Genomic DNA, 19,641 nt, shown 5'->3' with positions numbered 1-19,641 from the left:
AATATGTGATGAAATTGGTATGCAATTCAAAGGACTCAAACTTTACGCAGCTTTATAGCTTGGACTTCTTGCTCCAAACTGAAATCTCGGGCAGCTCTCTATAATTCGAAGGGAAAAGTTGTGGCCCCAGAATCTTCTTCTGCACTTTGCCGGTTCCTGACTTGGGCAGCTCACCCGTGACCACTCGTAAAATAGTAGGTATCTTATAGCTTGCCATCTTGCTTCGGAGGTCTGCTCGTAGCTCCGCCAGCGTGAGGCTTTTGCGTGTTGTGCCCTGGTCCGTCTTGAGGCTGATGCTGGCTGCCACTCGCTGACCGTATTCTTCGTCTTCCACACCAACTACCATCACTTCAGATACATAGTCCAAGCCGAGTATCTCTCGCTCAATATCCAAGGCAGAAATCTTGTATCCTCCTGATTTGATGATGTCAATGGAGGCGCGACCGAGAATAAAGAAGTAATCGCCTTCTCGTCGAGCGATGTCACCTGATTTAAAGTAACCGTCTCTATCGTGTGCTTGAATGGTTGCCTTTTCGTCATTGACATATCTGGAGTTCAAATGGTTAGAGCAACACTCTCCGGTAGATATGGGCTGATACATACTTGGAGAACATGTAAGGGCATTTCACCAACAGATGACCGTCCTCTTCAAGCTTCAGCGCGACACCGCCAACTATGCGGCCAACACTGTTCCTCGGCATACCCTGGGGGCTGAGATCAGTCTTGATGACCGCCCCAAACTCGGTAGCCCCATAGCGGGTCATCATTGGTTTCTCACGGAGTTTCTCCCAGAAATCCTGCACAGGCCCAGGCAAAGCCGACGATCCACAAAGCATTGTGCGGATATCACGAGCGCCTTTGATGTATTGGTCCCGTACCTCAGGGGCTTGAGTCGCAATTTTTTCTTCAAAGTACCGCATCAACCGCATATATATGGTTGGAACACCCGAGAAAAAGCTCAGCCCACCCTGACGCCAACGCTCCCATGTCCAAGCAGTATCAAAGCTACCACTTCGGAATTCGATGCATGCGCCAGCAGTTAGAAAAGGAAGAAATGTGAGGCCTAATCCGGAAGCATGGTGTACTGGTAAGACGTGAAGAACTACATCGTCTTCAGTGACGCCATAAAAGGCCGCGTCGGTTTCGGCGTTGCCAGTCAACCAGGTACGACGTTGGACAGCCCCCTTTGGAGGACCAGTTGTTCCCGAGGTGAATATGACTGCGGCTGCGTTATTCATATCGAGGGCCCGGTTTGATGAAATGAGAATATCATCAACTGCGACCAGCGTTGTCTGGAAGAAGGATGCGATGGGAGAAATGCAAGGTATATGGAAGTTGTTCTTGTCGCCCATAGAACGTACAACTGAGTGCGCTAGTGGCTCGCTGGTTGTATCGGCCAATAGAGCTACACATCGCGCCTTGAGTAGGAAATATGAGACTTCTTCCACAGGTAGCCCGGCAGCTAAATATGGTCAGATTTCATGTTCCTGTAGAGGAATTTCTTGACTTACCCATTGGCACTACTGCAGCACCAAGTGCAAGAATAGCAACGAAGCCAACGGTGTACTCATAGCCACCCGGTGCCAATAGTCCAATATAGACCTCTTTATCTTCTACCAGGTCTCGAAGAGTTTCAGCACTCAGCTTTTGCTCCAACTTTCTTCGAAGAATCAGAGCGTCTGAAAGAACATGATGAAATGTTTTTTCCAATCCCGCGTTCACGTCTCGAATGGAGATTCGTGGCGGTCTACGCTGAGCATAGCGTAGTAGTTTGTGAAAGAAAGGCAGATTGGGAAGCACGTTGGCTCCAACATGAGAAGGTACGAATTGAGTGCGATCCCCCATTGCTTAACCGTCGCCAGGGATAGAGATCTGGGGAATTTATTTCATATGAACTACCTCTCTCAGTGGTATATAAGCCGGGAATTCTCCGCATTACCATTTTGTGTGCCACATCTGTAAGTCGGCTACTTCCCCACGATCTTCCCCGCGACCTTCCCCGCGTGGCATATGCCGGCAATCGGCACTCGGTGATTTCTAGAGTGAGGCCGAGGAACACGGACACCAATTTTTAGTTTAATACAGTTCGAGTGAAGTTGATGTTTTAAACCATGATTGATATCTTCTGTGATGCTCTAATCGAAAACACTGGACTAATATGCCCGATTTTACTGATAAACTCCGTCCAGGCCAGCCAGATGGACCCACAACTCTTGCCCGCGAACGAGAGCAATCCAGCATCTCAACCGAGGAGCTAGGACAGCACTTATTATCTGCAGATGGGTTCTTGGAACGGCAAGCTCGCATTCTACCAATCGTGCAAAGGGAGCCACTTCTCGCCAAGGACAAGCAGCAAAACCTATCTCGTCCGGAACGATTCAAGCTAGGGCTCGCTCGAGCAAAGCTGCTACGTCGACTAGTCGACCAACATAAATGGGATCATGAAGATCACAAGATGGCGGAGTACCTAGTCAGCGATGTTTCGCCGTATTTTCTACACCTGGAGATGTTCGTCACAACCATTCGCGAGCAAGGAAATGAAGCCCAGCGGGCTCATTGGATGCCGTTGATTGAATCGTGGAAGATTATTGGGGCTTATGCGCAAACAGAGCTCGGACATGGCAGTAATGTTCGGGGGTTGGAGCTTGAGGCACGCTGGGATCCCGGAACCTGTGAGTTCATCCTGCATAGCCCGACGCTCACGGCTAGCAAATGGTGGAATGGTAGCTTGGGCCGTATTGCAAATCATGCTATCGTCGTTGCGCAATTACTTCTTCCTAAATCTGGGTCCCCAGATCAATACGTGTCGCATGGTCCCCATCCATTCATTGTACAGGTGCGAGATATGAAAACTCACCAACCGCTGGATGGCGTAGTGGTTGGAGATATCGGGCCTAAGTATGGATATGTCACGATGGACAATGCTTACATGCTCTTCAATAACTTTCGGTAAGCTTTAGAGACACTAAATTTGTTAGGAATGATGAATACTAACCCTTAGCCAGCATTCCTCATTCTGCCATGCTTTCACGATACTCGAGCGTGGACCCTAAGACCGGAACCTACGCAAAACCGGCGCAGCCAGCCGTGGTCTACGGATCTCTCACCTACGTCCGAGCTCAAATAGTCCATCATGCTAGACTAGTCCTAGCACGCGCAGTGACAGTCGCAGTACGCTATTCCGCCGTCCGACGACAATTCACAGATCGAGATAGCAACGGCACTGGAACTGAGATGTCTGTCCTTGACTATCCGACCGTTCAAATTCGGATCTTGCCTTTGCTGGCTACTACATTTGCGTTACACTACACCGGCCTCGCAATGCGCCGTGTCTACGACAATACACGACAAGATGTGGAGCGAGGCGATTTTCGTTCTTTAGCTCACATGCACAGTATGTCTTCCGGTCTGAAAAGTCTCTGCACAATGCTTGCTGCGGATGGGATTGAGACTTGCCGGCGAGCCTTAGGTGGACATGGCTTTGGGGGTGGAAGTGGGCTTATCGAACTCAATAACGACTATCTGTCCAAGCCGACCGTTGAAGGAGATAATTGGATGATTACGCAGCAGGTTGCTTCTTATCTTATTAAGAAGATGACTGCTGCGGTGAAAGCATCTGATATGCCGGGCGCGGATGAGACAGAGACCCGATTCAAGCAGTATATTCAAAATCGACGCGGAGTCTCTCGTCAATCTGTATATCGTGTATTGGAAAGCGATCAGGAAATTTCCAAGGCCTTCGAGCTGCGTGCTACTGTGCTTGTACGTCGACACATTAAAGAAAGCTTATTCTCGACGGCTAACCACTATTGACAGGCATATGACGCATACGAGCAGCGAGTACTCAAGAAGAGAAGCTGGAATAGTCTCCTCATTCAACTTCACAAGCTAAGCAAGGGTAAGCCATGATATGATCTCTGTATATGAATACAAACTGACTGAAGGAAGCTCAATCCCAATCTATACTTGTCAGCAAATTCTTCGAGACGTTGTCAACCGATAACACACTGTCTAGCTCCCTGAAGGCCATTCTATGGGATTTGTATCGTCTCTTTGCACTTTATACCATGGAGAGCGAGGGATATGACTGTAAGCTTCTTCAAACCGATGCGGTCTATCACAAGACATTGACCTATCTAGTCTTCCGCTGTGGTGCGGTCTCTCAATCCGATCTTGACCTCCTACCAACACGTATCCAAGATCTAATGGCGCGAACTCGACCACACGCAGTGAAATTGGTGGACTCATGGATGATTCCGGATTATTTACTCGATAGGTAAGCGTAACACATCTTTTTGGGAAGCTTGTGATTTCTCTAACAAGGTTTTGATTAGTGCGCTAGGACGATATGATGGTCGTGTGTACGAAGACCTTTTCAACAGAGCTCATCGCTTGAACCCGTTGAACCGAATGAATTTTAACCCAAATTACTGGGAGCATGAAATCATCAAGGGGAGTGGGGATGATGGGTCTGATATACTGTCAAAGCTGTGAAGGCTGCCACAGCAATATTATAAAGAGCCTACCAATTATGTTTGATTTGAAATGTGATGATTCTTTTACCTGAACATGAAGAAGACCCTCGGATAAGTATAGACTGGACAGTCTACAGTATTGAAAGAGTTGGGTGGGTATTTTGCATTAATATAGGTTAATGACTTGCAGAACCCAACTCATCAAGGGCATGCGTTTTGGCTATGTACAAAAACGAACCTGGAGTGAAGAGTCAAAAGGGCAGCCCAAGTAAATCAAAGCAAGATTATGGTATCGATGCAGAAGTGCATTGTAAAAGAAGAAAAAATTTAGTAAGTGCCAAACTGGTAAGTGGCCCAGTTGACGGCGGGACCATCGTCAGCACCGAAGATCTGGTACTGGTCACGGCCCCACTCAGGCTGGTTGATGCCATCAATCCAGTCCTCGGTCTCAATGACAAGGCAACCGTACTTGTTGACGAAGCCAGCACCGGCACTGCCATCCTGCTTCTTGTTGCGCTTGGCCTGCGACTCCTTGGTAGGGATGGTGCCGTTCTGGCCGTTGCAGGAGTAAATCTGCAGAGCGGCTTGGTTGGTTGCAACGTCCAGACTGATGCCGGTGGTATCAGATGCCAGGCGCACGGATGGGACCATCGAGTTCTCGGCGGCGTAGGCGGCGGGACGGTCGAGAATGAAGCAGGTATCGTAGCCGGTGCAGTCATCGCCGCAGAGACCGGTGGTCTTTTTGATATCCTGGCCGACTAGCTTGGGCTCGGTGAAGTCCAGGGCACCCTCGTAAGCAGTGCTGACATCCAGGATCTCACCGGTGGGAATCAGGAGGGAGTCACCGCCAATGAAGCGCTGGGACAGAGGCATTGACAGGTAGGTATCCTCCAGGATGGTCTCCTCTTTGAAGGCATTGAGGTTCCAGTAGAGGTGGTTGGCGAGCATGATTGGGGTCTTTGTGGTCAGGGCGAGGGAGATCAGCTTGGTGGTCAGCTGGGGCAATCCCTTGGGGTTCTCGGGCGACTTCTCGGTGGAGACACTGAACTGGGCGTGCGAGAGCACATCGCCAGGGAAGCCCTGCCATGCCTCATCCAAAAGGCTGAAGGTGATAGACGAAGAGTCATGGGCAGTGACTGTCCAATTGCGCTGATCGTAGCCGATGAGACCACCATGAAGGGTGTCCTTGCCGCCATTCTCATTCTCCGGAATGTGGTAGTCGGTGCCGTCAATAGAGAAGGTACCATTCTTGATGCGATTGGCATAGCGACCCACGACTGCGCCAAAGAAGGTGTGATTGGTTTCGGAATCGTGCAGGTACTCAAGCGGGTTGTCATAACCAACCAGGACATCCTGTGTGTTGCCATGACGGTCGGGAACCAGAACTGAGGTCAGGCGCGCTCCGTAAGGGATGAGTGTGACAGTGATGTTCTCCGATTTGATCGTGTACTCCTTGAAGTGATCAGCATCTGCGGACGAGCTACTCGACGCGGTCGACGCAGACGGCGCCGCATTTGCCAGAACAGGCAGGCCATAGAGGGCCGCTGCAACGTATGACTTGAAATGCATCCTGATGCCTGTAGCTATGAGAGCTAAGAGAAGGATACCGTAGAGGATGAGAAGTCGAGGAGTGAAGCGGGCAGGGCAAAGGAGAGAACGGAAGTAGCCGTGGGGAAGGCTGGGCATTTTATGTCAGAGGATTCCAATGAGCAAACAACATGGCCAATTGGACGCGCTAGTCTACACTCCGCATGTACCGACGCTAGGGGGGTTCTACGCGTGGGGCAGGGAAACCCGGGGTAAGGGTCGATAGATCACGAATTATCCGAAAGCAGGTGAGGAGATGCTACTCAACCATTGGACTAGCTCCCAGAGGATGAGGGGGAAGATCCGAGCCCACAGCTTAGGTGCGTCAGTGGATCCGTTAAGCTCCAGTGAGGCGCCGAGAAAAACGGGGTAAACAAAGGAGTCCAAGTCACATTGGCAAAACTCCGGCGGAGGGAATGCGGTCTGTGATCCTGGCCCGGATCCACCAATCATGTCAAGGTGTCGCCAATGTCGATCTCTCACTCACCTTCTCTTTCGTTGCGCATTGGAGGATTTCACCTTAATTACGTTTTAATCTAATTGATCTCGGTTATGATATGACTCTTTCATCTCTGCGACCGGGATTCCTATCCTATTCAAGTCTTTCGGTGGCTGGGGCCATGGGGGCCCTGCTAACCTTCTAATCATAAGTTTCCGGGATGCCGGCACATTCCTTCGTTAGCTTGGTTATGGACATCAGTTGAGCTGCTTTCTCATTTGCAGCCATCAAATTAGCCGAGCCGTTCGGGTTATATGGTGGCCATCCCAAGCGAGGTAAGCCATGCACGGGATCTTTTATGAATGCCAGGTACAGATCTTGCCAGTGTGCGGATACAGCCGCCTCAAAGCTGGTACCCGGACCTCCATAGTCCTGCCAGGTTCCAAAGACCAGCGGGAGCTCCGAAGTGTGATATGCCCCCTCCCATGGCCGAGGGGAAATGTTGCTGAAATTGGCCGCGTTAAAGTAGAAGAATGTCAAGGAATCGGATTGGTACCGCAGACTGATCATGCTCTTGGTTAGACAATACGAATATACTGGCTCTCCATGAGCGACTTACTTGGTATGATGCACACTGGGGCAGATATGAACAGAAAGGGACTCTTCATGCACATAGGTCACTATACAGTGACGGGTCATAAGTATTTGCACCCCCTCGCCCCACACCCCCTGCTTATATAATATTCTGCCGGTCAAAAACCTTGGAAATTGTATGAATTCCTACCTAATATGGTGTATACCACCCTTGAGACTCAATAATTGCCTCGACACGGTGCGGCATAGTCTCCGAAAGATGGCTAAAATGGCTAAGATCAAGCTCATCCCAAGCCTGTTGCGCTGTCTCGACTAAGATTGCCTTTGTTTCGTTGTTATTCCTCATATGGATCAAATCAGGTCGAAGTTTATAAATTGCCGCTTTAAGTAATGCCCATAGGTTCTCAATAGGATTCAGATCCGGTGAATGAGGTGGCCACTCCATAAACTCGATATTCATCTCCTCTAAAGCTTCTCGTACAACGTAGGCAGTGTGTGTTGGTGCGTTATCATGCTGAAATATAGCGTCTTCATTCGCCATTAAAGTAGGTAAAATTCGACGATATAAATCCTCAATAACGAAGCGGTTAATACCTCCTCTTTCAGATTCAGGATCTCCAAAAAGCGGGATCAATCCAGTACGCCGCACAGCCCCTGAAAACGCTGCCCAAAACATCTACTTAACTTGCTTTCCACGCTAAGGTAGCCCTTAGACTTGGCCCTCTTTTGGTTAGTCTCTTGGACGAGTAAAAGTCCACTCCCGGCGGACACCAATTCCACGTTCAACCGTACACTCATCAGACCAGAAAACTCGGGCCCAATCCTCAGGCGTAAAGTGTCGATATCGGTAGGCCCATCGAAGTCGTTTCGTGGCATTCTCCTCAGTTAAGTATGGTCGCCAACTACAGCGCCACTTCCGGAGGTTCTCAGCGTTTAGAAGGCGTTGAATCGAACGAATTTTCACCTTATGGTCAACCTCAGCGAGTAGATCTTCACGTGTAATTCTTGGATTACCATGAATAGCCTCGAGAATTCGGTCTTTCTCTGCGTCAGAGAGCTTTTTTGGCCGACCAGAGCGTGCCTTAGAGACACCTTCTCGTCGTTCATGCTCCTTCTTAATTGTATATCGAATTGTAGATAGTGGGATATAGGGATAACGCTTTTGAATACGTTTATATCCCCATTTAATAGCGTGGAGCTCGCATATACGCTCACGTATGGCGGATGTAAGCTCCGCTGAGCGGGCCATGTTAGCTGAAGCTGATAGATATTAGGAGATATAGTGAATTAGACAAGAAAGGGGGTAGTTCTAATAATATTGAACGCGAGACTATACACGACTAATTTAGCGTGATTTCTGATACGCGAATTAGGAAGGCGGTACTAGCGGTGAGGGAGTGGGTCTTTAGGGGGGTGCAAAAACTTATGACCCGTCACTGTACGTACTGGATTTTCTTTGACGGGTGGGGATTTCCTATTTGGGATACCGCCGCTTTTATGAGGGCGCTCAGACTCAGGCTCACTGAGTAATTTTCAGTCTGGGCTCAGGCTCACTGAGCAGCTCATCATCATCACGTGATATGACGGTGACGCTCAGTGAGCACTCAGTGAGCGCTCAGTGATCATGAGTGGCTGTTCACTGACACCCCATACCCGTTGATTACTAAGAGGCATTTATTGACCACCCAGTCTACTGCCAGTCTATCCCCGAAGAAGCATATTTTCTCCATCACTGATTACTGACCCATCAACATTTTGATGGCCCTCAATTAGCGCACTGTCTGTGCTTCATGAGCTGCTTAATGTCCCATCTCCTCTTCCTAACACTAGAGCATAATGACGTAAATCTGAAGCATGCCGTGGTGCTGAATACTAGCCAACGAAGAAAAAAATATTTATTTATCTTAAATATTGGAATATAAATTGGAGACCGAGTCCCGCATTTCAGCTCCAGTCACCCAGCTTTCCCATTTCTTGCTTTATCTTCACCTCAAATGTCAAATTCTGAAATTTGAGATTCGCTGCGGTAGTGATAGTTATGGGTCAGAAGATCTTCTTTGCAGATGTCAATCAAACCGCCAAAGAGCAAGGCCAGCGACGACGGACCGATGACGGCTATGTCTTCGGCGCTCATGCGAAAGATGATTCCATCAGGAAAAAAGATAAAAGATTGCCAAGAACCAAGGGAATGTACTCGATCGGCTTTGATCTATGGATGAAGTGAGTTGACATGAAATCTTTCTCGAGATTCCTTGCTGAATGAGTTGTTGATTTGCATTTAGATTCGCTGAAAAGTATGGCCTTGAGGGCTACAAACTGGGCCCGGATTGTGCAACCCCAGACCATACGGACATGAAAGAATTTATTCGCTGGTACATCCACAAGACAAATGGCAGAAAGAGTGAGAATGGACGCCCGGTGATGTCGAGTGTCCTCAATTGTGCCGAGAGACTTTTCGGCGGCTTCGAAGAAACAGTGGGTATCACCATTGTAGAAGAAGATCGAAGTGAGATATTCAATGTGCGGAAATATATATCATTTGGTTGGACATGGCAACAGTGGCTAATCTTATGGCATCGACACACAGTGGATCAGGAAAACATTGACGGCAGATGAAAAATTGATTGAAGACGTCAAGTCACCAAAGCTAAGCTTTACCAAGAAGGACTTTTGTCGAACAATCTCCTCCTTGTGGCAGACAGATCATCCTCGCTTCATACCTGGCTTGCTAAAAGTCACAATCTTGCTGACTCTTCAGCTGTTTCTATTCACCGGAGCAAGAATTGGAGCTTTTATTCCAGCTCATGAGAACAAAACAGAAAGAGGCCTTCGTTACAAGGTGAAGAGAGCACATCAGCAAGGCATGGCACTCTTGCTGACTTTTACTACAGGATATAGAGCTGGTTCTATTCCCTTCTTCTACAGCCCCCTGGAAAGTAGAATGGAAAGTGAATCAAGTTTGGTTAAAAAACAATCGAAATCCGAAGTATACAGTGTGAGTCAGCGACAGAAGTAAAACTATAAGGTATCTCAATTCAAAGTTTCATGCACTAACTTTTGCCTTTAGCTTTGGAATTGGGATCCGAGATTCGAGAAAGCCACAGTTCGCAGCCGGTTATATTCTACTGGCGCTTGCGCTCAACCATGGCGCCCTTTTTGGCATTGAGTCCGTAGAGGACCTAGCTCAATTTGACCTTTCAAATGGACCAATCCCTTTACGCTGGAAAGATGATTATTTAGAGAAGCCTGTTCTCAGACATGTCACAGCTGATGGTCCACAAGACGTGCCCCTCACAAAAACAGTGTTTTGTGAGTGTCTACGTGTGATATTGACTGCCGCTGGGTACACCAAAAGACCAACTGTGCATAACATTCGCAAGAGCCTCGGGAAAGTGATCGAAGGTGAGTCATCGGCACATGATGGAACAGTTCAATAGACGCGGTTTTCTAATTTCTATGCAGGCAAGTATGGCTCGGCCTTGGTATCTCAAATCTATGGACACAAAGGCCCAGGAACCTATGCTAAAGACTACGTCCTGCATTGCTCTTCAATCAACACAGTTGCAGCAGTTTTGAATGAGGATCCAGATGCAGGAGGAGGATCAGACCATATTGAGTATTTTCAAGGGTTTGACAGGTATTATGAGCCAGGGTTACCAAGCACACTACCAGCTGAAATCGAGCAAAGCCTTCTGAAGAAGCCTGAGTTGAAGGAGATCAAAGATCGAATTGAGCATCTTCAGAGCCACAACGACGATAAGGGTCTGATAGCTTTGGAGAGAATGAATTATAAGAAGTCTCTGCTCAGAAGTCGCCTATCCGAGCTCAAGGAGTATCAGAAGCGTTGGGTGCGGGAAAGACGAGACCAAAGGATCCTCAGCAGGGGAAAAGAAGGTTTCTTGGCGCATGGAAATGATATTACCACACGCACCCAAGCTTTATTAATGCCGGAAACCGCTAGAATTGCAACAGCCATGTCTTGCACGAAGGAGCAGTCGTTTGAAGAAATACTTCTCTTTGTGGAAGATCTGAAGACGCAATGTGCTCGTGACTTTGATGTGGTTTATCTTCCGGGCGAAAGCCCTGTTCAAGGTTCTTGCCCAGCTAGACATTGTCAAATAGTTATAACAAGGTAATGAAGGGGATCCCTATTTGAATGATACATGCTAACCTGTTCAGTCTTCCGAAGCATGAGCGAAGCATCCATATTCACGAGTGTGTTAAACGACAAATTGCCTTTGATCTTCAGGTTTCCGAAGAAAGTCTAAGATTTTGTTACGAGTGCATGGAATGGAATTTAGAAGATCAATGGCTGGACCACTGCCAGGCTCATCTCCAGGCATGGAAAACTCGACATTGCGAACTGATAATATATCGCCACACAATCACTCGCCCTGGCTATTGTCCGTTTTGCCTATGGGACGAAGAGCTCGCCGCGACAGATCGATTGCACTACTGGCTACAAAACGGCAATTTGAGACAACATATCGAAACCATACATCTTTCTTGCCTTCAGTTCCCCACAACGAAGCCTATCTGTGGTTGCGTCGAAGTCTTTCAGGATGAAAAAGATGTTCGACATCATTTGCATGACGTACATGGTCTGAAAAAAGCCATATGGCTAAACAGCATTTGCCCCAAAAAACGGAAGCGCTCACCCAAAGAAAAACAAAAAGTTATTTCAATTAAATCTGAAGATGACCGGCACAAAAGATTCCGCTTTTGTCATTATTCTAATTTGCTTTGCGAACCCGAGAACAAATCATCCAATGAAAATTTGATGACAATCGATACTTCGGATTTGTGCGTCGCGGAACATGAAAACGAATTCGATCGTTCGAGTCTCGGTGAAAAATTAATCAATCTCAGCAGAAGTGGTTCAATTGTTCCTCGCCTCTTCGCAGAGAGCTCCTTGATTGAACCGCAGCTAAGAGAACCCGACATTGAAATGATTGATCCGAGAATTATTCACCATTGGGAGGCAATGGGCCAAATTCGGGTGGCGGGTGAATCGTCAGATGCCCATATTTCTCCAGTCGATGGAAAATCCATAAATTCTACGTCCTCAACGGGCCCCATTCGAGATCTTGTCATGCAGTCTACGTTTGGGTGTAAGTCTGACTATTCAAATTGCAGTCCCACCAAACCCCCATCGAATGATTCTATGATACTTGACGGAGTTTCTCCTACGCCTCTCAGGGACGTGGAGAAAATATCATCATATAGTGATCAGGAGAATTATTTTTTCCCTGATCACCTACACCTAAATGGAACGAAGAGGCAGGGAAGTTTGGATAGAAATTACCTTCTCCATCCAAGCAACCCAAACTGTTCCTCTGCTGGATCTCAACAAAAAGACCTTCACACGGGCCATGATGAAGTTCACCTTGATGTAACCACCATGGGGCCTCGGAAAGGAGCACAAAAAAGAGCTACGGCCACTAAAAATGTGTCAAGGACAAGTGCGCAAGAAAGAGCCCGCATTGCTCAAGATGCGCCACGGACAAGAACGCAGAAAAGAGACTGGGCTTCTCAAAATGCCCCAAGGACAAGAGCGCAGAAAAGAGCTCGGGCTACTGAAAATGAGCCAAGGACGAGAGCGCAGAAAAGAGCCCGGGCTACTCAAGATGCGCCAAGGTCAAGAGCGCAAAAAGGAGCTTGGACCACTTGAGGTATGCCCGACAGCGCGAACGAAGACAAAGAACAAATAAAACTTAGCTCAAAAATGGAACAAAGATCATGTGAGCTCTAGAGCCAAAATCTGACGCCTGCGGCAAAATGTGGTCCAATTTGCAGCAATTGATCAAACAGTCCTACAAGTGTACACGGACTGAGGCTTTCTCGAAGGCTCACCAGGTCTAGGCCTAGGGCGAGAAATTAGACCAGAAATCAATTTGATCCAGGATACAAAATACCCTCCAAGGCGATACTTTAATGTTTGTTCTATGCCAGGATTAAAGTATAATGGATTCTTGATTCCTGGCAGGGGTGATGCGCGAAGATGAGGATGAGCATGTTACATTACAGTACAATTACGGATAAAAGAAAAGCGCACCGCCACAAACTGATGAATAATCAATAAATTATTTGGTATTGATATATTGTATGCAATACCTTACAATACAGTACAGGACATCAAACATCAAAAGCGCACTTATTTGGAGCGTAGTCGCAATTCATAAAGCTTGAACTTGTACTGGGAGATGATTACATGAATTACGAGGCTCATTGGTAGTGGTACAGTATGGCCAAGGAGTGTTTCGGCATGGACGATTCGTTCAACCGCTGGACCATTAATTATGGTGACTTTGGTGATACACTAAAAACCCCCCCAAAAGACATAGTGGGCTTCCAATGATCGAACATAGTCTAGTTTTGAGGTGAGGCGCCAGGGGAAAGTGTTTGTGTCCAAAGGGTGAAATATTCTCGAGTTCTACTGTATTTGAATTGTTCTGTATGATATAGAGCTATTGATATGACGTACAATTCGAGAGGGATCTTTGGTGTTTGAAAGACCAACGATGGCGGCGACTTTCTCATTTGGTTGTGAGCAAGAATGAAGGCGGGAGAGTACTGTACAGCGAAATTCTGTTTTCGAATATTGCTGTTTTTCAGTTGACGTTGCGGTATTCAGAGATGAACTCCAGCTGTTGTGCGTGACGAGAAAGTACCAAGATCTCAAGAAATATCAAGGCCTCACATTCATAACTAATGAAAACAAATGATAAAATGGAGCGATGAAAGAGCCTATGGCTGAAAGAATCGAGTGATTATCAATACAGACCTTGGATGAAGGATAAATAAATTGGAACGATTAATCAAGGACCAACACGAAATATTTACGGGAGCAAATTCAGCGATCCGTACCAGCCGGAAATTATGATACTGGATGTATACGTTAAAGACCACAACCACTTAGAGGACAGGACACACAGAAATGATTCAATATAAGGCCGACATAAGGTAGAAAAGCTGATTATGTAAACCTTCATGAGATTTCATGTCCTGAGATGAAACTTATTCCGCAGGTAGCCGGTGCTTTTTCAAAAGTCTAGTGCATGATTTGAAGTCTGTGTGGATTGTATGGATTTTACTTTGAAAAAAAAAAAAAAAAAAAAAAAAAAAAACCAGCTCAGTGGCAGTTCAATTACCATCGATGAAGTCGCTTTGCGCTGAAAATGTACTCGAATCTTTGACCAAATTGACCTTGCAGTAGGAGGTTCATTTGGTGTGGATATGATAGTATTGGATTGAAAATAAACGTATAAAAGGGTCCATCAGATATCCATTTTCTTCATTATTTATCTAGAACAACTTTTTTCTGAAAGTTGACAAACCGACCTATTTTCTCTAGTGATAATCACCAGGAAAGATGTCTTCTATACAGACAACTCGGACTCCCAGCGACACAACACGGACTCCCAGCCAGGACGTACGAACCGACGGAAAAAATCATATTGATGGGCTTTCTGTTTCATCTGTTTCAGAGCAAGATAAAACAGTTCCCCTTGCAATATCACCATCTTATGTTCAAGATTGGGATACTGCAGCCGCCTTCAGGGAGCTCTATCAGAACTGGTAAAAGTTTCTTCGTGTTACATGGCCGCGCAAGCTAAGCAATACTAGGAGAGACGCAATCGTGGAGCGATTCAATCTGGATCGTCTAAGCTTTCAGCCAGTCTATGAAGAAAACGATGATTACATTTCGATATTGGTACCCGAGCCTGACGGTCGATCTAAGCACGCTTTGGGGTTCATCAAATATGAAAAAAAGGCAGGTCGATTGAGCCTAGTCAACCCGTGTGCTTGCATCAATACTCAATGTCTGGAGCTTGGATATTCGTCCAAAAGGGACCATGACAGGCTTACAGGTTGTCACGGGGAAGGCCTTAAACTAGCGGCTTTGGTCATGATACGAAGCGGCTACAGTTTGAGAGTTGACACAGATAACAGCCATTGGGATTTCTGTTTCGTGGACTCGGATTTCAGATGTATAATTCGACCTTCAATGGGGAGGAACACCGATGCACCATCTGATGCAACTACTGACATGGCCCAGTTAAAGTCTCGGATTGAGAGAGACGTGGCCATTACAATCGGATCGGCCAGCGCCGAAGGAGAAAAAGCAATCTCGTTTGAAACATTTCGGACATGGACCAAGATCTCACTTGAAATTCGCGGAATATCCTATCCGTCTCATATCATCGAGACTGGCGCGGGAGATCTGATACTGGATGCAGATCTTTCCAATAGGCTATACCTGAACGGAATATTCTTGCCGGCAGCTTTTTCTAATCTGAAGCCGTACAGATTCTGCTACAATTTTACTCGAGGAAAAATCAACAGGGATAGACAAATGTTGGTTGACAAATCAGAGGAAGCCAATGCTGTGACAAAAATTTGGGAAGCTGCGATAGATATGCATGAAGAAACTGTGCTTCCGTTATACTTAGATCTTCTCCGGAATTTTCCCGAATCGCCTGATGTTGCATCAGCAGACATCCTCCTCAAGAATTCCACCAAAGCATTGATTTGGCGGCACCTATTGCGTGAAGCGGGAAATACAGGATGGTTTTACAGTGAAAGTTCACAAGCCCAGGTGTGTTCACAACAACATAAACTTTATTGTATCGAAGCTAACAGGCAAGCCAGAGTATTTCGATGATTCGAGAGGCCTTGAGAAAAGAGCCATTGAGACTTCCCAGTGTGCTTTGGAATCTTCTTCGAACAAATTATCCGCTCCGCACACCAGAGGAAGAACAAATTGAACAGTTTAGACTGGCAGAGAGCTGTCATTGCCCGCAATCTTCTTTCTCTCAAACCATCAGGAGAGCCCTCAATGCCTGCCTGCTCTTAATTCCTAACTTAGCTCCAACCACTGTACAGTTTGTTCAAGTGGACAATACCGGTGTGGATTGCTTTTTTGATAATGAAACGCGCATTGTTAAAATCCATCACAGATGGTTGAATTTCCATGCCATACACCAAGCATCACAATGTCGTGATCATTTTCCAGACGAAATGACTGGAACGAGATCCCCCTTCTTGTGTGGTCATACTGTCGAAGAGCTATTGCGACTTATCTGTTGCGAAATCTTCAAGCCTTCGATCCCGTCCAGAGAATCAATAAATGCGTTCATACGGAATGCTCAACGTTCTCTACGATATATGCCTCATAACATTCAATCGACACATGAGTTCAAAAATAGCCGTTTGATAATAACATGGGCGGATAACGAGACAGATTTCATTCGAAGTTCTCTCGTCAACGGTACTCCATATCACATCACCCTCCATGCGGAGACGTGTCTTCATAATTCGGACATCTTACATGATACAATAGGTAAACCGATCCCAGAGAATTCCATGTTTTGGAATCGATTTCAGGCAAATTGCTAATGAAGCAGCGATTCCTACAGCGGGGCATGCTCGATGTGGGTGCGCTCAGAAATTTACAGATCAACGCAATAGGATTGCAATATTCGACAATGTGGATTACACAAAAGGATACGTTGTAACAATATCCTTGAATAAGCGATTTGCCTTTTACGGAAACCCCTTTGTTGTCCGACACGTTAATTCGACCTCTGGCGTTGATGATAGTCACTCAGCAAGCGAAAGCTCCATTAATTGCCTGTCCGCCAGAAATGTCTCGACCTCCAAGGCTAGGTCGTACAGCCCCATCTTGATGTCAAAGACGTCCCAAGATGCTCTTCTCCAGCGAAAGATATCGGCTATGGGTAACAAAGGGCAGGAGCTGAGATTGACGAAGTGCCAGCAAGGTTTGGCACATGCGGAAGCCGATTATCTCAAAATGCAGGCCCTGTTAAAGAGAGGAACTGACAATGCTGAAGAAAATCAAACGCACAACCAAGAAAAACGCCCGAAGATGAGTTCATGAGTGTCATTCATCAGAAACATCCATTGTCTTTTTGTCGATCGATTCTGTACATACTGTATCTTTCCTCGTTATCTCATGCCCAAATTCTCTTTGACCAAGATCTGTCTGCGTCAGCTTCATGACCCTCAAGTCTATCGGATTTTCGCTTCCTTCAAACATCTTCAGGCTTTAACATCTAAGCCAATATCGATAATATACGCGTTCCTTGAAAATTGTTGGCATGGCCAGGATTCTCGACTTTGCTCCCTCACAATTAGGTTCTTCAATGGCATCTGTAGTACCGTGCTTCGTCCTTAGATTGATTAGGACATATTGTGGCTGTAGGTAGTTTTTTTTCACGTAGTCTGTATTAGTATGTGAAGCGATAGACCGTCATATGCTTAGACTGTTGCAGTATCTGATGGAGATAGCAAAAGCGGCAAAGCCAAAATGAAGCGCCGATTCTGTTCGCAAACACGCTCCACGAGTCATGTTTTATTTCGTCTCAGGATTAAGTTAAAAATGAACACTCCCCGTGTGCAAAATGGCACTATCTTTGCCTAGAAACTCCCAAGTCCACTTTACAAGAGCATCTGAGGACAGCGATACATCAACATTTACTAGCTAAGAGAAAAAATCAGGACCAGCTGGTTTATCGCCAAGAGAAAGAGCATGTAGTGATAAATCAGATCACGGAAAGCTTGATAGAATATGCACCTTTGATCCAGTTAAAACCTAAAGAATGCATCTGTACAAAATTGATCATTTAAGCTAATTGAAAGAAAGATCACCTCGGACTACGGCATTAGCACTGAGCGGCATGTACAATATTACAGTACGCAAACAATCAATGTAGTACCTAACTTTACCGTTGTTGAATTTTGCGGTGTGACCTACCCCTCTTGCATGTTAAATACTGTATACAAGTAGACGTTTCTATGTGGGTTGGATGACAAATCCAATGAAATACTCTTACGCTAGTCTTAGAAATAAAAATATAATAATTTACTTTGCTGAGGACTTGAAATGGAGTGCTGAAATGGAGTGCTGAAATGGAGTGCTGAAATGGAGTGCTGAAGTGGAGTGCTGAAATGAAGTGCTGAAAGTGTGCTAAACACACAAAGAAGAATTTGCTGGAAAATACATTTATCCATGGTAGAGGAATGGTCTAGGCCCACACTACCGTCAGTGCGGTTTTGGGTTTGGGCGCCTTAAATTTTATTAAGATATTTTTTGATCTTAAAGTACCTAATTGGAAGAAAGGTAAAAGTCGGCAGATCGGGCGGACAGCTAGGCTCATGTCTATTTCATCTATGATAGAACATTGAATCATTGGCTGCTCTCAGTCAAAAATACGGCGACAGTTTTCAGTTCATCAATACCGCACTCCAAACAATTTCTCATGGCGGGTTGCCAATATTCAGCAAATATTAGAGGAGGCTGAACAGAGTGTGAAATTAACCTAGGTCTTCTCACTCTGACGGCAGAAGCCACCCAGATGACGTGGGCTCAAGAAAGGGCGTCCTTTGGTACTGAGATCTGAATACGATTGACAAGATTTACATTCGTCGAATAGGATAATTCCAGGAGTAGAGCACACTAATAAAAGTAGCACATTTATTAGCTTTCGCCTCTTCAGGCTGATGGTTAACGCAAATAACGACATATCCTGGACCGAAAATCTCCGAGAACACACCGCCGCGTATTGGAGTTCAGAACGATAACCTCGATTGACTCGTCTATTACCCTGCCGGAGGATTGACTTAAATACGGCCCTTCATTAGTACTTAACTAGGATTTCAGAATAGACCATTCGAATATTTTCAGAGGCCCTTTACTGGGCTGAGGACCAATTGATTTTGTGGGGCCTAATAAACCTTTCGTTTTCTTCATATCACAAAGCCGCTTGATGTGCATATAGGTCTAGAGGCTCAATCAACTTAGTGCTATATAGAAAGGCTTACAGCCGGTAACATCCAATACATGAGGGGAGGAGGGAATCCTTGGTTGTTGATGTGAAGCAGCTCGATGACGAAGTCTAATTTCAGTTGTCTAGATATTCTGTAATGCCCTTTGTCTTCCTACTGGGGATATCATTTTGATGATCAATACCTAGGCATGCTCTAAGGATGAATAGGTAGGTACGATGCCGTCGATCACTGCTGGATCCTTACTAGTGATATTTCAGAGTCAAGTTCTGAATAAACCTGTCGCCTAAGTTTTGCACACTGTTTGCACACCTCTACTATATCTTCGCACCTAATCCGCATTGATTTTGCCCTCTTTGTTATGACGGATCTTCTATAATACATGACTTCGCACCTCTGCTTGCTTCTAAGCAAAGCTATCCTAAATGAAAGCCTAGAATCTGGGAATCATTAATGTTATCTCACTCGAAATTGCGCACTTTTCCACATATCCCTGACCGTCAAACCGATGAAGGCTGGAGCAATGAATCTCTTAATCAATCGCTGCTAGTAAATCATGTTCGATTAAGCACTTAAACTTACTACTCGGAATATTGGGAATGAGATTGCTCAGTTGAACAATTTCAGAACACGTTTTGCTCAGTTTATACGCCCACTTTGTTTTGAACAACTTGTGCTCGCTTTTACCCCATTTTTGAACATTTCGTATAAAATCGATTCATAGCTTGCTTTTTGCGC

General features: G+C 45.9%; 8 protein-coding genes across 8 annotated transcripts; 3 read left to right on the top strand and 5 right to left on the bottom strand.

The window, feature by feature from the left end:
- Nucleotides 1-52: 52 nt before the first annotated feature.
- Nucleotides 53-1,845, bottom strand: N7484_006105 (uncharacterized protein; the record flags this gene model as incomplete). The annotated part of the gene is made up of 3 exons (XM_057116523.1): nucleotides 53-548; nucleotides 604-1,462; nucleotides 1,512-1,845. The coding sequence occupies 3 exons, from the start codon at nucleotides 1,843-1,845 to the stop codon at nucleotides 53-55; spliced, it is 1,689 nt and encodes a 562-aa protein (XP_056972406.1).
- Nucleotides 1,846-2,158: 313 nt separating this feature from the next.
- N7484_006104 (uncharacterized protein) lies at nucleotides 2,159-4,494 on the top strand (the record flags this gene model as incomplete). The annotated part of the gene is made up of 6 exons (XM_057116522.1): nucleotides 2,159-2,949; nucleotides 3,006-3,762; nucleotides 3,817-3,898; nucleotides 3,949-4,089; nucleotides 4,141-4,276; nucleotides 4,335-4,494. 6 exons carry the CDS (start codon nucleotides 2,159-2,161, stop codon nucleotides 4,492-4,494), a joined length of 2,067 nt encoding a protein of 688 aa, XP_056972405.1.
- Nucleotides 4,495-4,802: 308 nt separating this feature from the next.
- Nucleotides 4,803-6,161, bottom strand: N7484_006103 (aldose epimerase family protein; the record flags this gene model as incomplete). The annotated part of the gene is made up of 1 exon (XM_057116521.1): nucleotides 4,803-6,161. One exon carries the CDS (start codon nucleotides 6,159-6,161, stop codon nucleotides 4,803-4,805), a length of 1,359 nt encoding a protein of 452 aa, XP_056972404.1.
- A 541-nt stretch (nucleotides 6,162-6,702) lies between these two features.
- N7484_006102 (chlorogenic acid esterase precursor) lies at nucleotides 6,703-7,071 on the bottom strand (the record flags this gene model as incomplete). Its single annotated transcript, XM_057116520.1, has 1 exon — nucleotides 6,703-7,071. One exon carries the CDS (start codon nucleotides 7,069-7,071, stop codon nucleotides 6,703-6,705), a length of 369 nt encoding a protein of 122 aa, XP_056972403.1.
- Nucleotides 7,072-7,285: 214 nt separating this feature from the next.
- N7484_006101 (Transposable element tc3 transposase) lies at nucleotides 7,286-7,636 on the bottom strand (the record flags this gene model as incomplete). Its single annotated transcript, XM_057116519.1, has 1 exon — nucleotides 7,286-7,636. One exon carries the CDS (start codon nucleotides 7,634-7,636, stop codon nucleotides 7,286-7,288), a length of 351 nt encoding a protein of 116 aa, XP_056972402.1.
- Nucleotides 7,637-7,825: 189 nt separating this feature from the next.
- On the bottom strand, nucleotides 7,826-8,344 carry N7484_006100 (uncharacterized protein; the record flags this gene model as incomplete). The annotated part of the gene is made up of 1 exon (XM_057116518.1): nucleotides 7,826-8,344. The coding sequence occupies one exon, from the start codon at nucleotides 8,342-8,344 to the stop codon at nucleotides 7,826-7,828; it is 519 nt and encodes a 172-aa protein (XP_056972401.1).
- Nucleotides 8,345-9,133: 789 nt separating this feature from the next.
- N7484_006099 (uncharacterized protein) lies at nucleotides 9,134-12,205 on the top strand (the record flags this gene model as incomplete). Its single annotated transcript, XM_057116517.1, has 7 exons — nucleotides 9,134-9,315; nucleotides 9,378-9,615; nucleotides 9,683-9,934; nucleotides 9,987-10,090; nucleotides 10,163-10,497; nucleotides 10,558-11,227; nucleotides 11,275-12,205. Coding segments are annotated over 7 exons (2,712 nt in total), but the record flags the coding sequence as incomplete, so codon positions are not given.
- A 337-nt stretch (nucleotides 12,206-12,542) lies between these two features.
- N7484_006098 (uncharacterized protein) lies at nucleotides 12,543-12,957 on the top strand (the record flags this gene model as incomplete). The annotated part of the gene is made up of 2 exons (XM_057116516.1): nucleotides 12,543-12,767; nucleotides 12,907-12,957. 2 exons carry the CDS (start codon nucleotides 12,543-12,545, stop codon nucleotides 12,955-12,957), a joined length of 276 nt encoding a protein of 91 aa, XP_056972399.1.
- Nucleotides 12,958-19,641: the final 6,684 nt, after the last annotated feature.

The sequence above is a fragment of the Penicillium longicatenatum genome (genome assembly GCF_028827895.1).
Source record: "Penicillium longicatenatum strain IBT 33135 chromosome Unknown contig_3_segment0_segment0, whole genome shotgun sequence".
In the NCBI taxonomy this organism is placed as follows: domain Eukaryota; kingdom Fungi; phylum Ascomycota; class Eurotiomycetes; order Eurotiales; family Aspergillaceae; genus Penicillium; species Penicillium longicatenatum.
Note: the sequence above shows the minus strand (reverse complement) of the source record. Positions and strands in the feature narration are given on the sequence as shown.